Source organism: Coloeus monedula (genome assembly GCF_965178545.1).
Source record: "Coloeus monedula genome assembly, chromosome: 5".
In the NCBI taxonomy this organism is placed as follows: domain Eukaryota; kingdom Metazoa; phylum Chordata; class Aves; order Passeriformes; family Corvidae; genus Coloeus; species Coloeus monedula.
The window spans coordinates 22,306,595-22,324,606 of record NC_138785.1 but is presented as its reverse complement, the minus strand read 5'-3'; the positions used below and the strand labels follow the sequence as shown (position 1 = coordinate 22,324,606).

The 18,012-nt window shown below is 39.5% G+C and overlaps 1 protein-coding gene across 2 annotated transcripts in view; it reads right to left on the bottom strand.

The window, feature by feature from the left end:
* The window catches only part of GRID2 (glutamate ionotropic receptor delta type subunit 2), a gene marked incomplete at both ends in the record, with an annotated part of 694,960 nt that overhangs the window by 64,281 nt on the left and 612,667 nt on the right, over positions 1 to 18,012 (bottom strand). For both annotated transcript variants that reach the window (XM_082281726.1, XM_082281727.1), the window contains one exon: positions 983 to 1,149. In XM_082281726.1, the coding sequence (XP_082137852.1) occupies positions 983 to 1,149 (167 nt within the window). The remainder of the gene's footprint in view (positions 1 to 982; positions 1,150 to 18,012) is intronic.

The window sequence follows — 18,012 nt, the reverse complement described above, 5'->3', positions numbered from 1 at the left end:
GATATAGAACAGATTCAATGAATCCAAGTCTTCTCTGTTCATGCTGTAAGTGTGAGCAGAGAATGATTCCTCTGGATCTGCACAGTGTTACTCACTGGCTGCTTTCCCTCCACCACAGTCTTTGGACAAAGGCAAAGGCCCAAATTAAGCATATTTTGTATGTTTACCAGGCAGCCACACAACAGAAATCCCATCGCAGCAACTGTAAAATTTTGCTTCATGTACATAACACAAACGAACAGAAACAAGGCTGAGAGACCAGATTCAGAATGAAAAAAGGATCACGAGATTAGCCCACATCTCCTAAGCGCCAAACTGCAGATATTACACTTTAAGAAAGTTGGGTAGTTTTTTTCATTTCACACGCATCCTGATTTAGGAATCAATACTGGAGTGAAGCACAAATACTGCAAAGGCACAATACATATAATTAATTTAGTGTTTCCAATCCTAATAGAAAGACAGTACCAGTAGCATCTCTAGAGATTTCACTTTTGAAACCCAAGAGATCGATTAGTATGGGGATAAGGACCTATGCTTTTGGTTTCTAATAGGGGTCTTTCCACCAAAAAATCAAATGTTCTTGTTCATTCCCTTTAGTTTTCCCATCAGTGTCCAAATTCACTTTCTTTTTCTTTAAGAAACAGCTTCTGTAATAGGAAGGGTTGAGTTACGCTGACTCTCTATAACAAATGAAGCAACTCTTCCCTCATTTTCCTGCTAATGAAGTTGAGTTCACCTCATTAATGTTTTTCAAAAGAAACAAGAACAATTCAAATAAGAGCAACACAAAGCATTTTTAATGCAGTTTCTAGAAAAGTGAATAATTCAATGTCTCGGAGAAAATGAATGCCTACTCAAGAAATGAAGTGGATTGCAAATACAAGATCTTTTCCCTTCACCAAAAATTCAATTAAAAGAAGGGTCCAGAGCTGAGAGAAACCTTCCCTTCGTACCTGCTGCTCCTACTGCAAAGCCCTACCTTTGTGAGAAGACGTCTCGGTAGGGGCTGCCGTGCTGCAGGGCGATCCCATATCCTCTGTCCGCGACAGTGTTCCCGACCGTGTAGAAGGAGCACTCCGCATCATTGATGGCCACGTACTCCAGCACTGCTGCGTCCCACACAAAGGCATAGTTCCCGTATTTCACCTGCAGTAAACAGAGGAAAAGCTCAGCCTACGGATGGCCAAGTCTGAAAGGAGGTCACTGCACCGGGAAATGGGGCAGTTTCAGCACAGTTCTTTAAAGGAAGTGAAGTTTGGGTGCCCAGCTGCTGCCAGCATCAAAGGTGCCCAGATACTGGTGCTATGAGGGGCTTGGGCTGAGCACGTCGGCTGAAACTGAAGAAACATGACCTGAAAACATGCCCTCAATGACACAGTGCCATGGAGGAAATCTGACTGTCCCTTTTCAGGCAACAAAGGAAACACCATGGTCCCTCCACCAATGCTAAATTCCACGTAAAATCTTCCCGTTTTTATTTTGAAGTGTGAAAACAACCATTTAGAGGGAAGTTAGGTATCCCCATTGGGAGAAGCATGGGAGGGTAGGCATGGCTATCCAGAGGGAAGACCACTGTTCAGAATGGTCCACATTTCAGTCATGCTTCAAGTTCTGACGGACTTCACAAACACCCATTTGTCTTATGGGTTCTTGGGTAAGATCACACCAAGTAGATTTTTTGGGATTACTTTTCTCAGCATGAGGCATTTTCACATATCTTCGAAGACTTTCACAGAACAAGATCATGTAAGCCATTTTAACTGCTTGACTAAGATAAATCCAACGAGCTCATTACACTGAAAAGCTTTTAAAGTAATATTTTCCCATCCATTCACACTTGAAACAAATCCAGAGTTAAAAAAAAGTTAAATATATGTGATGCATATGAAATTTCAGCATTTATTCAGAAGCAAGCCTTTAAAACCAGAAATTTGGTCTATACAAACCGGCGAATTTCTGCTTTCCAGAAAAATCATGTTTTTCTGAAAAAATAGTAATCTCTAGCTGCTCTACCAGACCCAGATCTTTTACACGTTTTCTGTTTCATTGGTGTCTGTGTCAGTCCAGAAGAATCACTCTGCTCTTTTCCTGCCCCTCTGCTTGGCTTCACTCAGCGCTTTCCCTGTGCTGTATTAGCCAACTAAGCTGTGAAACTAGGCTGAATCCATTGCCTTTGTACATCTAATGGGAATAAATACGTGATGGCTAAGTGAAAAGTAAACAAAACACAAAAAGGCCATGTGGGGCCAGGCAATCCAGAGAGAATTCGAAACCAAGTCAGCATATCAAAGTAAGCAATGTCAGTACATCATTTAGATTAGGCTTTGACAATGTATATTATGTTTTTAAAGACTGTTTGCCTATAAAAGTTACTGAAGCAAGCCACACCGTCTGCTTGCTCACAAGATGTAGTGCACAAGGAACGATTGCATTTGGGACACATTCCTTTTAACTGCAGGCCTGGCAAGGGAATATTTCCTATTGCCATCTGTAGGCATGGCAGGGGGAGGATTTGTGCAGATTTTGGAACAGAAAGGGAGCCATATTATCTGTGGACTGCACAGGATTTGCAGGATAAAGAAAATTCTTTTCAAAGTGCACACACAAGTGCAGGACTGGGTCAGTTTTAATCTTCAGGCTCTGAAAATAGTCAAGAATGGTTTTTCGCTCATCCCAGTGGAAGTTTAGGTCTATCTAAACAGGCAGGGAATAAGGGATAGAAGTGAATTTGAAATTAACAAACAACACAACTTGTGTGCTTGTCCTATAGGCACTGCCACTCACAGAGCTCTCCCTAGCATGGGTTGTTCTGATCTTCCTGCAGACACCACTTGAGTGAGAAATAGCATGACTGAGAAAAAAGCCTCTCCTAGGAGAATTTAAAAGGATAATGACTCAGCCTGAAAAAGGACCATGATGTGCAGAGAACAAGGGAGGGAAATAGGAGACAAAAGCAGAAGATCAGAAGTGGGCAAATGAATCCTGGAAAGGATCAGATGGACTTTCTGAACAAAAGAATTATGGGAAAGTGGGGTTCAAAACCCAAGTAATTTTACATGTGGGACATAACCTTTGAGGTGATGGAAAGAGCAGAGGGTTATGTTTTGACACCCGCTTTTTTCCTAAGCTGCCTTTTTATCATCCTAGTGCATTGAGTTCACCTAAGTGCTTGTAAAGAGACTTATCAACTGCTCAGCTGGTCAGAAAAAATTCTCTTGATTTAGCTGCCTTGCTGTAAAACAACTCACAAAGAGAATATATAAAAGTGGTAAAAGCACTTACTGTCAATAATATCTGTGATGAAGTGGTATATGTAAGATCCTCAGAGCAGAGCTGATAATATCACAGTTCAGGTTCCCACAAAGATATTACTTTTCACAGATAAGATCACAGTGAGCCTCAGTTAAAGTGCATGGGGCACAAAAGAGACTGGAGAGCCAGAAGGGATCATTCCCATCATCTACCTTCAACACATGATTGCTCCATGCATTAAAATACATCCTTTTTAGCATTTCTGCCCTATTCACTTACAAATATGAGGAATTCAAAACCATGGAGCAAACCTAAGTTGCAATTGTCATGCTTGCAATCCATCTCTTTAGAGAACTACTTGCTCTAACATTTTTTGTTACTTCAATTTAGTCTTACTACCTATTTATACATATATATATATATATATATAACTTTCTTATGTCATTCCTAGGTATTTTTGCTCTGCAGTTCTAAATAGTCACACTTTGGAGCTGACACTTTTCAATTATTGATGGATCTTTCTGTCACTTAGCCGAGCTGGATATGGCTTTCTTCCATCCTTCCTTGCAATTCTATCAGTTTGGCCCTCCCATTAGCAGTGACACTACTTTTAAACTGTCTCCAATTCTTAATTTTTATGCATGGGAGAAACACCTTTTTCACTAAGAGAGAATCAGTTTTCTAGCAGCTCTGGAGCTACAGGATTTCCTTCTTGGAATACTCTTCTTCTGAGAATTGGTCTAAACTCCCTGTCCAGGGATCTTTCACACAGCTCAAGACTGGTTTTAGCTTCAAGGACTAAGGATAAAATTTTGCTAGAGTATAGCATACCTGGAACATTCCTGGTATTTCACAGATATTTGCACCTACACTATGGAAAGAGGAGATGATGCTCTCTGTAAAAGGACAAGAGAATTTCAGAACAAAATGTCAATTAAAAACTTATATCCTTCCCTCTCTCTCCCTCTTACTATGGGAAGCACATATTTTGTAGCTCTCCAATAGAATGTGAAAAGACTTCTACTTTGGGCCTCAAAATCAACAGCAAAAATTCCAGCTCTGTATTATGAGAAAAAGTTAAGAAACTTACATTCAGCGAATTATGGGAGCTAAATGAAAGCAAAATCTCCTTGGAAAAAGAAAAGGATCCATGCAACGCATGTAACTCAGTACTCGCGGAAAAACTGCGTACCTGATTCTACATTTCCTCACCATTATATTGGCCTTCTGTGCAGAGAGAACAACATTTCAGGATGGTGGCAGACCTGAATGCTGTTCACACATGGCCACACAGCCCAGGATCACCAGGGAGGTGTTTGTAGGAGGGCAGCACATTATCATTCTGCAGCAGCCCCAGCTCTCCAGTCCACCAGGGCATGCAGAACTGACACTTTGCTCTCCTTCCCTGGGGCTTCCCGCCTGTCACTATGGCAGAGGCTAAAGAGACTTTTTGAGTATCTGATATCTATTGTCATAGGGGGAAAAAAAACCCCAAAACAAAACCAGGCAAAATTGAAACTGTTAGTTGTTCATCAGGGTATTTTGAACTCAAGCACCACAGTGGTCATTAAGTGAAACTGGGAGGTGTGGTACCACACAGAAATGCTTGGCTTGACTTCATGGTCCTGTGAGCAATTCTGAAAGAGTTACTGTAAAAAGAGTTGTTACACAGAACAGGGGTCATCAGCACATAGATGGTAAAACCATTTCTGTAGGGCTCTTATATTTCTATTTTCTATCACTGAACACTTACAAAATTTTTCTTTGCTGAACCCGTGTCTGTAGATATTAGCTAAAATTTATCCTGGATGATTCCACCAAAATCCAGTTGAGTTATAAGAGGAAAACATTTAAAGCCATTGCACTGTTGCATATGCATATATTTTATGTCAAGATGGATGTGAATAGTATTTCTTGCTACAGCTAACCCGCTCATGCAGTGTAAGCTGAATAATGTATTTGTGTACAGCTCTGGCATTCTAAAATCACATTTCTAGGTCTAGCAAATGTTAAATTTCAGAGAAAGTAATTGCAAGTAAACAACAACCAATTGCTGCAATTTTCCATACGTGTCTTCTTGGATAATATCTTTTCTGTATTTTGAATTCTTCTATAAAAGAAATACAAAGAATCGTTGTGAAAGAAAAAAAATACACAACAGATCGCAGGTTAAAAGGAACTGGCAATTTTTTTTCCCTGCAGGCCTCTTTTAAATATTTCATTGTACATAAAATGTGTTAACTCTTATAAAAACAATGGAACTCATAAGGGCAGGGAAGTCTTACGTTTGAACTGATTAAAATGATATTAATTTTCTAGAGGAAAATCTTAAAATTATTAGATAATGCTGATGAAGCCCATTTTCTTAACTCCCTGTGCCTACACCCCAGAGTCACAGTGGTGGTGCTTTTCTACTCTCCATTATCAGTCAGGTGCCAACTGCTGTACACCTTTCCCTGCCTATGAAGTTGTGAGCTGTAGTATTTGTTGTATTTTAGCTAAGGATACAAACTGACTCTTCCGCAGCACAGCAGCAGAAGCTCCAGCTCTGACTTAAACCCAATCAAGGACATTGGATAATCACCTGTTCCATACAGCATTTTGAGAGTCCTGTTCTCCAGGATGGACCATTCCACTGCACTGACTTACACAGAGGAAAAAACACCATCCAGTTCTTCTAGCTAGACCTTTGCCCATCAGCGTGGAGCTGAGACTTTGGCATGTATAAATACATAAATGAAATTTTTGATACACTCTTGCCATGTTCAGCAAGTGTGCAGCAGCTACAGCTTGCAGAGGGATGTGCTCCTCTCTACAGCACAGCCTCACCAAGGCTGCTATTACACAAGGAATGAAGAAGAGGGGAGAAAATTGAGTGAACATTTGCAAATAGATGAGTGAAAGCTGGTATATGTAGTGTGGATATTGTACTCCAAAATGGGAAAAGGAAAAGATGAAATCTGAGGCGGAAGCCTAAATCTAGATTTTCAGATTGTCAGATGTTGGCAGACAGGTTGATGACCTTCACAAGAGAGGGTTTTTTTCAGCAGAAGGGAATGGAAACACTTTCCATAATCCTCTTGCAAGAGGCCAATGAAGTTGTTGTTTATCGGACTGCAGCAGAAGTCAGATCTTCTGCCTTCAGAGAAATTCTCATTTGCTAATTTGTTTTCCTCAGGGGACCAAGGCTTCAAGTCTTGGTTTTGTTCACAAAGGGCACAAATTCATCTGACTTCTGTTTGGATCCCAGTGAAATAAAACCTTACATTTCAGCTTTGTTGAATAGATCTCAATAATTTACAAAAGTAAATCATTCTGTACATCCAAATTGCAATTTTGGAGCTTCTCGCCCCCGTCTCCCTTGCAGGACAGCACGTGTGGCTGATCTGCATAACTTAAGACTGAAATGCAGTCATGCATTTAGGGAATCTGAATCTGACCGACAGCTCTCTGCAGTGCAAGACAGGAGCTGGATTCCCATGATGGTATTAGAGCACAGAATGAAAATTCATATATTTTATATATATATATATATATATAAAAGAAAGTCATCAAGGCAACCAGCTACTACTACAACTACTACTACTACTACTAGTACTGGTACTATCACCACCTTTAGTATGTAATTTTGCAGGGCCTATAGAAAATTATTTAAATTCAAGGGCTACTGTTTGAAAAACATTGAAGTGTATTCTTTGTACTTATTCAAACAGAAAATGCAGAATAGTTTCTAAAAGCATCATTGAGCCCAGGAGAAAACAGCAGCAGAAATGAAACACCTGGGAAGCTTAGGGGAAGAAAGAGGAGATTAGAAATCCCAGCCTCATCTCTTCTTCAGTATGAAGTTTATCTTTCATTACAGTGTCTTATCAGCTGGAATGACATGTCTATTTGTTACATATAAAACTTAATAAGGAAAAGCATTAATTCCTCATATGCAGCCTGCCATCAACTTCTTGAGAAAAGCCTCATGATCACATGTTCACTTGTTGCACTGGGCAGACCTTGAATAATTAATCCAGAATAAGAATTACTCAGGTATGAGAGCTCTGTAATGAGAGGGCACCACAGTGTCAGAACTTTCCCAGTGCTCAGTGCTGTCACATTTTGCCATTGTAATTAAAGGTATCTTGTAAGTTAACACGAAACAAAAAAACAAGCAGAGCAAAACGGTGGAGGCCAATTGAAGGTACAGTTCTGAGGGTGGTGGGAGAACAGAGCCAGCTGCCTCTTCAGGTGATCACAGCAAAGCACTAAAAAACCAGCAGATCATGCTGATCACTGACATGCAGCTGAACCACAGGTTCGCTACAGCAAACATTCATTTCAGATGGAAGAGACACAGCAGAATAAAACAAATCTCAGCAAAGCAGGCCTTTGAAAGGTAAGGAAGCAATATCTTTTTTTTATTAAGCCAGCTTCTCACTTATTCTTTGGCAACCAAGTGCTGCAGATAGCAATACATACTGTTTTAAGAGTATCACTAGTGAAGGTCATATAGAGAAATTATATGAAAGCACTTCAGAAAATTAGATCTGTGGTAACCAAGTGGCAGTCTCAATAATGAGGCAACTTTAAACCAAATGTTGCTAAAGGGATCCCCCTCTTCTGATAAATTAATATTTTTGTGATTGTTAATTCCCTATAAAAGAACATTTAAATGAGGAGATGTACATGGGTCAATACTCCTCATTTGGGAGGAAAAAAAAAATTGTGGATTGAAGTACCATGAAGAAGCTAAACAGAAGTGAATTTAGAAAAGCAGAATTCCTCTTTATATTAAATCAATCCAGTATGATGCTCACTGAAGGGTTCTTGTCCCCCTTCTTTAGAATAGAAGCCTAACTGCAATTCTTGGGCAGCATTCCTTTTTCAAAGAAACACTGAATACCAACTGCAAGGAGAGAAAAATCATTAAACGTCAAAAAACTACTCATCAAAACCATTCATCAGTTGAAAAAGAACTGTAACCACAAGAAAAATCTCTGCAAAACTACCAGTGATACTGAAAAATTCTTTTTTGAAATTCTATTTTGAAATAATAGTTTCGTTTTAGAAACTTATTTTAAAGAAACTGACTTACCTTTCAGTTTTTTATATTCCTTGTACATGAGCCCTGGCCACTTTCCTAGTGGTAATAGGATTCAAGATGTCCCACTACTCACACAAAAGAATTTAACTACCTTCTTTTGAATCATTGTATTCTTCTCTTTTTGATAAGCATCTCCTGCCCAGATTTGGATGGAGCCAGCTTGGTCAAGACACAGTCTCTTGAGCTTCAAAAGAAAAGCTTCCCAGCCCCTCTTTTTCACCTCTCTGAAATTATACTGCACAGCAACTTAGCATGTTTCCCCTCATTTTGATGACCTGCAGGAGATAAGAAGCACTAACTGCTGGCAACCCGCACAAGCTTGGGCTGGAGCACGAAGGAGGAGGTTTGGATCATGAAGCTCAGTGCTTCCATATCCATTTGCTTGCATACAGACTTTGCTTGTCTCAAAAGGCTCCTCTTCCTTTGGAGAACCTGCATGAAACCACTTACTTCTCGGGCAGTTAATCTTCCCCCTAAGTGCAGCAGGTCATGTGGCCATGGAAAGAAACAGGGATTTGTCCCCACCCCTTCAGTTTTCTACCCTTCAGCAACCCCTGGCATCTGCTTTCCCTGGGAGCTCAATAAAGGCTACCACAGGGTGTCTCTGAGTACTTTTGGAAGACTGTAAGTTCAGGCTGCTGAACAGACTGGTTCCTAATGTCACCACACCATCCCTTGTCGCTGCCTTGTCAGGTCTTTGGAGACCCCACTGCTGAATGCATTTTGATTCGTGCAAGAAGGTGCTTTGAACCCACAGGAAAAGAGAACATTACAGATCTGAGCCATCAAAGTTTTCTCTTTCTTTTGCGGTTTAGGACCCATGGAAGACATCAGCAGCTGTGGGAGGGGAAAGAAGACCAGTGCAGTCACATTTTTTACTCAGTTCAGATTGCCTTCTTGCTATCACCCTGCAGACAAATGAGAAGATGACACAACAGAACTTGTCCCATAAGGTCCGTGTAAGTCTTGAAGATGGTTCCTGTCTCTGCTGCCCTCCCTGCAGCAAGCCCACAGCCCCTGCTTGCAGTCACAAACTAGGAAGTCAAACCCCTCACATAAAACAGTGATTACAAAGGATGCTGTTAAGAGTCATTCACAATGCACAGCCAGGCAGAGCAAGGCCAGGTAAAGGAGCAGGCACCCAAGTTCTGTATGTGTAAAGGTAAATCAAGATGTAAACAGTGTCCAGAAGGAGTTTCAAGTTCAAGCAGCGCTCAAAACAGTTCAACAGCTCCTGAGCACTCTTCACAGCCAACTAGGGATTTTATGTTTACTGCCACTCTAATTTCAGGTGATAGTTGGGCTTTTGCATCTTTACAGAGTGAAATACTTACAGCCTTTGCCTTCAAATGTACACAGACCAGTTCATCTCTGGCTACAGGCATTTCCACTTATCCAGGGCTGTAACATTCATTTGGCACACCTTTGTAAATAACAGATGAAGTGCAAGTCACACACTTCCATTATATTTGCTTTTAATTCATCCTGATCTGCCCACACCATAGCTCAGATGCCAGGAATCAGTTTACAGATGACAGAACTGAGAAACAGTTGCCAAACATCAACTGAAAATAAATGAATTACTGAAAACCAATCACTTGTGCTGGAGGAGTCATTCAGGACTGGTATTTTTCATGATTTTTAATCCCTTCCTTCTCTTGAAACAGGAATCAACAGAAATTCCTGGGCAGGACACTTGACACAAACTCAGAGATGTAATTTTAAACACAGACCTTTTGCTTGTTGAAAGTGATAGATCGAGCTGGACAGAAATTAGTTATCTTTCTGCACAAGGAATTTCAAAATTTTGAATTAAGAAAAAATATCACCAAAACCAGTAAAAAAAAAATCCAAACTGGAGAATATTTTTATTCCAAAAAGTTGACTTCAATCTGAATTACTTTCCTGCCATGGATTAACATTTCAAAATGAAAAATACCCCACTTTGATCAAAAAGAGGTAGTAGTTGAATATGAAAATACCCTATGATGACATGTTGACAATTTTAGTGCTTTTAAAACTACACAGTATTTTATAAAAATACTTATCCTTCCTTACACAGTTTCAGTTTCAATTATGATTATATTCCAGTGAATAAATCCCTAATGATAGCTCACTCTGGTTTACTTGAGCCATGTTTTTAGGCATCTTATAAAAATCTAAATATGTATAAATAGAATCATTAAGGCAATAAGAAATTGTATTTCCTGCTTCACTACTGATTTCCTGTGAGTCTAATGAATCATGGAAACTGATGTCTCTTTATGTGTTGCTCAAGACTCTCAAATTCAAACTTGGACAAAGTATGCTGAGAAATCTCATTATATCATAAACAAGGATAGTTCTTTGGTAAACATACATTATAATTAGTCACCCAGTCTTACTTATTTTCTTAATTTGAATTCAATGTGTATACCCCATGTCACTGGGTATACAAATAGAATACAACTGGGTTAAAATCAAGTACTTGTTCTAGTCCTACCCTGTTAATAAAAATGCCAAGGTATCTTTGAGAGAAGTCATGAGAAAAGTAAAGTACTTATGTAAGAGAAAAAAAATTTCATCATGTAAGCAGAGATTATTTGCCATCTTAAAATGAAGTAGCATTTCAGCTGGAATTAGGAATATCAACTGAGATTTTCTTAGAAAATTCACTTGCAAATCAGGTATTTGTGCATGCAGTGTTGGCAGCTAAGTGCCCACCTAATCATGTACATCAGTAAACATCTTACTTGAGTGAATGAAGTAATTTCATTAGTTAGCACCAAACAATGGGAAAGGAAGTTGAAAAACACATGCAAAAGAATCCTAAAATCATGAACTTGATATTCTAGCACTTCATCTAAAGTGTAGCAGGTATCACCCAGCATCTGATGGCTTGAAAAAGGCCACTACCTTGTTAGGAAATGTAATCTCATCAGTGTTGTCTTATTTATTTCACTGAAAACCAAGTTGGACTATGTCTATGTAAAGAAGGAATATCTAAACTGCTGTTCCATGTTAGTTACATTTATATCACAACATAACTTTAAAATAATTTCTCTTACAGAGCTCTCCCATGAGAAGGACAGTGTATTGGATACATACATACTAAAGTTAGGGAAGAACTGCAGTTTTTCCTCTGGCTTTCGAAAAATTAGGTACTTCATTTCACAGGAACATGTGAGCTGCCAGCACAGTGGCAAGGGTGGAAAAAGACCTTAACTGACTGCCAAAACAGAAAAATAATAATATAAGTGCCCAGTTCTATATTATTGGCATGCTCCTTGTTCCTTCAGTATGGATTTTTAAATGGAAAATGATGAAATCAATGGGGTTTTTTTTACTTTTTAAGGGAGATACTAAAGGATGCTGCACAGCTTCCGCCACATTGGTGATAAGTACCTGACCAAGTTTTCAGGAAAAGCAGCTGCATGCCTGCATCTGTACAAACAGCCAGTGCAGTGCTCTGGGTGCAGATACAGCTCCTTTCTGTGTGCACTTCTATTAAAACATCGTACTGCACACGTGGGCTCTTCATCTGAAAAGATCATCCCTTCAGACACAAAGGGAAAGCGCGATTCCTACAAATCGACATCCATGTCAAGTCCAATATAATATCATTGTTGCTACATCACTCATGTTCAATTTTGGAAAAACTTTAATTCACAAGATGTATATAAGAAAGCAGAGCAAATACAATGCCAGAAAAATATATCCTCCTTTATCTTATGTATGACATATCTATGAAGAGCATATTATATTGTAGCTGAAGAAGATTAAACCACAATAATATTTTCTCTTGTCTCTTTTAAAACTTCTTTTTATTCTTTTTGTCATATTTCAAATTATTTAGAGCTGAACAATGCAAGTACAATGGGAATCTGAGACCCAGTACAGGCATCTACATTTGGCAGCTAGTGAATAACTAATAGTCAGTTCAATGGGCTTACTCTGTACCTACATGGGGCACACACCAGAACCTAGGCCTAGCAATGTATGGGCTGAATGAACTGAGATAAATCACAGACTGTAAAAATATGACAACAATCTAGTAAAAAACAAAGAACAGAAATCTAGAAATTGAGAATAACATGATAAAGATGAGATCAAAACTGCAGCTGCAAAAATTAGATAAAACTTGTCATGGAGTGTTAGAAATGCCTCATAGCTTAAAAATTTTAGGGTAGAAATAAATAAAATAATATAAATAAATAATATAAATAACTAAAATAAACTGAAACCTGTATAGAAGGTGTGCAATATAAATCCTGAAAGGATATGGTACAATTTGATGCAGTATCAGCCCAAAAGTGTACCATGTGAAACTCTATGGGGACCGAAGAAACTCCACCAGGCCTAGGACTACTACTAGAAAGAAATTCAAAACAAACCTTCTGCAAGCTTCTCTGTTATTTGGTTGTGATTTGTCTTCCTTCAGCCAGGAATGGATCTGGATGTGATATAAAGTTATGTTAAGTAATTCTTGTTGTCAGGAGATTTCCCCTTTGTAACTGTTCACAAGGTCGGAAACAGCCAAGTCAGCTTCCAGTTGGTGAATGGAAATAGAAATTGAGCTGAAGTCTACCACTGACTGCTTTCAATGGATGCCAAATTTGAGCTAAAGAATTTTCATGTTGGATGTAGGGAGAAATTAACTTTGAAGATAGGAGAAAGTGGTAGAAAGAATGTGGTAGAAAGACAGAGAAAACGTTTGATGGGATGTCCTACGAAGGTGGAGAAGCCAGCTGATTAGAGGCTGAATTGGGCAATTCAGGATCTTGAAAAGCAGAACACTAGTTTGGGAGGAGAGAGGTACTGCAAGAAGCATAGCAAAATCCATCAGATATGATGAATTTATGTGATCTTTAGTTACAAGCTTGGCTGATATTTCCACTCCACTAAACTTCATCTAAATTTTGCAAAATCGCTATAGTGTCTAATAAGGTGGGGAGATTCTCAACACCACACATGAGAGGGTGTATTTAGAAGTACAATTCTCTAACTCAAGATTGCTATTGGCATCTATCAAAAGACAAAATACTACCCTGAGTATTTTCCACAACTGTTGTAATTAACAAACATATGCTATATGTCATTACATTAGCCAGAATTTTGTTATGAGCTCTTTTGAATTACTTCTGGGTTTGCCTAGTTCGATTCTCTTCTAAAATCTCATATTGCTCTGCTGTCTTTGCTGTGTTCCATCTGCTGCTCACTTTGTTGGATCTGAAACGATTTAATGATCACTCTAATCAAGAATAAGATACTGTTTAAATAAAACCATCTCCTTCATTTAGCTTTCAGCACAACCATTGCATAATCAAAGAGGTTCAGTTTAGTAACAGCATGATCTGAAGGACTGAAAGCACTTTGCAAACATTCATTTATCGATGCTCACGTTTTCTTTTTGTGAGGAAACATTCCTGCCTTTGCTGGTTACACCTGCCCTGTGTGGCCTACACTGTTGTGTGTTGCCTCCTGACTATGCTGTGAACCACAACATTTGGACTCCAAGAGATTCATACAACGACTTGTGCATAAAGACATCATTGGAGAAGAATTGTAGCACTTAAGGCCAAAATTTTGATCCTGAAGATATTGCTGCTTATAACCACCTAATTTTTTTCATGCCAAATTCTGCTTTTGAGCATGCAGTAGCTGTGGGCCTCCCCTCTAAGAGGGATGAGCAGACTGGTGTCCTCTCCCATATCAATTCCCAGTGAAAACCCATGAATGAGGTGAGTGGGTACTTGTGCCCATTGAGAGGCCCAGTCCAGCAGCTTTCAAGTGCATACTTGAAGTGTCACATAAAACACAACCACGCTCAGAACTCCTGCCACGTGTGAAACAAAATGTAAAGATTTTCAAACTTGGATTTGTCACATTTTTCTGACCACATGCAGTTTAAGAAGCAAGTCCATGCCATTTCTCCATGCTGCAGGACACAAATCATTGTTTTCGGCGCCTTCCCGTGGTAACAAATTCAGACCATTTGGAATCAAGTTATGTCGCAGTACCTTGGATAATCACAAGACATGTCCTGGCCATTAATCTCTTATAAAACAGAGTATAAAGAACTGCATTCAGGACTGAATGGAAGCCTGAAATTTGGGGGTTCCCTGGGAATTTGTATTACAGTCAGGGACAAGACTCACTGATGGGAAGGTGCTATGTCCTAGATTTGTTTACTCACAGGTTGAGAATTCTTGCTAGAAATATGTTTGTGTTTGTTTTGACTGGGATGGTTAATTTTCTTCGTGCTAGCTAGTATGGGCTATGTTTTGGATTTTTGCTGGAAACAGTGTCAATAGCACAGGGATTTTTTCATTATTGCTGAGCAGAGCTTCCACCGTGTCAAGGCCTTTTCTGCTCCTCCCACCACCCCACCAGCGAGGAGACTGGGGGTGCAGGAGGAGTTGGGAGGGGGCACAGTGGGTACAGCTGACCCCAGGGTATCCCACACCATGTGACATCATGCTCAGCATATAGAGCCAATGGAAGAAGGAGGAAGCGGGGAACATTCAGAGTGCTGGTATTTGTCTTCCCAAGTACCTGTTACACGTGAGCCCTGCTTTCCTGGGGATGGCTGAACACCTGCCTGCCTGTGGGAAGTGGTGAATGGATTCCATATTTTGCTTTGATTGCTTGTGTGGCTTTCTCTTTACTTATTAACCTATCTTTATCTCAAGCCATGAGTTTTCTTACTTTTACTCTGCTGATTCTCTCCCCTGTCCTGAGATGAGGGAGAGTGACAGAGTGGCTGTGTGGGGCTGTGATGCCAGCTGGGGTTAAACCATGACTGCATTACAGGGAAACCCTGCTCTGAGGTCAGAGTGATAAAACAAAACAATCTTCTACCCTTTGATTGATGCTATGACCAGAACCCTTACAGACTTTTATAATGCAGTTGCTTATCTACTGGGTTTTTCATTACAGATGCATTGTGTTCTCCACCCATCTTGATACAGCCCCTGGGATTGATATCTCTCCCTCTCTTACATTCAGCAGGGAATGGGGTCTGTTTTATTTGATTAAATAGCCCTTCTGCAAACATCCATAAACACCAATCAGCCCCCATGCAGCAGGAAAGCTTTAGAGCTGGGAATAGTAAACAACTCTCTCCTGCCATTGTAATTCAGGAAGGGAGTTGTGCAGCCTATCTAGAGCAGTTATTTCATGCAAAAGAATAGAAGAATGATATGTGATTACAGCCTAGTTAAAATGCTTCTTAAAATACTCCACATGGCACTTTAATCATCTCCTTCCATAGCTTGGCTGTTGAAAAGAAACTCATTTATTGTAGTCACATTTTCAAACTGGACAACTCTGCCACCTAAGTCAAATGCAAAGAGACATAAACTGCTTGATGGCAATTTAACTAAAGAGAATAAATGGTGGGAAAAACCCAATTATAACTACTTCTCAGCCTTAGGAAAGATTTTGCTTATTTAACAGAAGAATTTTAGCTTTATTTTTAGTTGACACACTTTAGGAAAACCCACTTGCCTACCTGGCAATAACTATGGAAAAGCAAAGCACCCCCAAAAGCCTTTGCTCATGTCATGACACCAGACTGTAGTGAAGCCTGACAACATGTGCAGAAGAGACTTTTTGCTTACTGCAATTATCCTTTAAAGCAATAACCCCCTACCTCCCAATCTCAGGATTTTGTTGGCATGAGTATGGTTTAAGCCCACAAATGTTAATCATAGGTTCTGGCACGCTGCAGAGTAGGACAGCAATTACTTTTGAGTAGCAACTATCTAGTTTGAACCACCAGACCTGCTCCAAACTGGTCCTCGTTCTCCTCTCTCCCTCCTTAAACACGATATAAGCATTTCTTTTTCTCATAACACTGTGAATAAATGAATAAGCTGAAGTGACTGAAATAAATCAATAAAATGATATATTCCAACAAAATGCAGTTTTACTAGAGTATTTCCCACTATGTATAATGAAATGACTGTCAAAAAGCAGCCAACAGCAAAAGTCTGCTCAGTCTCTAGCCAGGTGTTTTCAGATTAGATATAAGAGGTCTCTCTGGCTGTAAAACTTCTATGTGCAATTAAATGCACAGAGCTATTTAGAAGCACAGACTTGGAGCTTGTAGAACAACCACCATTTTGGGGATGTATAGGGTTCCTCTTCTGTATTTGAAAAATTACACATTTTTTGTGTTTTATTTCTCTCCATGGTATCTTAAACTGTCCTGTTTTGAAACTAGGATGACTTTAAGGGCAATCAACAGTTTTAATTATATCTTCTGATACTTAGAGGCTTGATACTTACACATGTTAGAGACTAGAAAGGTTGATTTTCCCAAGTGTTCTGCGAGTGATTTTTAGTTTTCAATTTAATTTTCCTGCACCATTCTTAGTACTTCACTAGACTGTCATTGCCTACCAGTAAGTTTATTAATGCATTGACTATTTAAGGATGATATTGTAAAAAGTTGCTATTAGAGCAGATGCAGGCTCTCCTCATCTATCCACTTTTTCTTTTCTATGACTTCCAGCTGTAAGAGTATTAGAATGGAAAAATTCTGAATCATTTCATGAGGAGCTATAAAGTGTCTTACAGTGGAGATTTCCTACATATCTACTCACTGTAATTGCATTTGCTGATCTCTGGAACAGACATTTTGTTTAGTAATAAGTTGTTGAACAGAAATTATCTAAAGCTATCAAAACTGTTTTATGAATGATTGATATAGCAGCTCCAAAAACATGAAACAAGATCCCTCTGTTACCTCTTGTCCTTCTCTCACGATTTCAGACTCGCAGCCTCACAGTCAAAGTCGTGCTTTAAGGCTGGAACATAGGGGATGTATAAAATGCACTCTTCCTCATTATTTCTGTTCATCTGTCTTTTCTATTGCATATATCCTTTAAACAGCCTTACATTCAATCCCATCATTTACATTTGTTAATGCATCCTGAAGTATTTGGGTATTATTAAAATATGTTAATACACAAAAATGATAGCTGGAAACGTTAAAGCAAGAAAGGGAATACATTACCAAGTTCTGTGCCTGGAGCAAGAGTGTGCTCTCCTGCCTCCATCTATTGATCATTAGACAGAGCCTGCATCTCCCTCGTCTGTGTGTGATACATCCCCAGAGCAGCCCACCACACTATGAGCCTGCAACCTGGCTTCAAAGTCGGAGTTTGGGAATGCTTCATCTGATTGCAAATGGAAATGGTTGCACAGATCAACAGTGAAGCACTGTAAGGCGATGGAGATAACAAAGGGGATGTGTAACAGTCTGGAGAGGTGAAGGGTGGAAAGAAGAAAGGAATTAGCTGGGGAAAAGTTGGAGTAGCTGTTATCCAAACAGAAAAGACAGAGGGTCAAAAAAGCAGACAAATGAAAAAGTAAGAGGGAAGAAACAAAATGAAGTGAGAATTCAGAAGGAAAAGAACAAGCAGAGGTTGCTGGAGCTGCGTAGGAGTCTGTGTAGTCCCCAGACACTCTTGGGAGGGTGGTGTTATTAATCTTCATGAACCTAGAAATGTTACAGAACCTCTGCAGGAAAAGCACTAAGTTAATGGAGATAAAATGGAGAAATAAGAGCTCACAGGACCAGAATAACAGATGCCTGATAACTTTCGTGTTCCCTGTGGCCAAACAGGAGTGCTCCAAATGCCAAACTACTCTTCTTTGTCAGGCATTTTGTAGAGTTT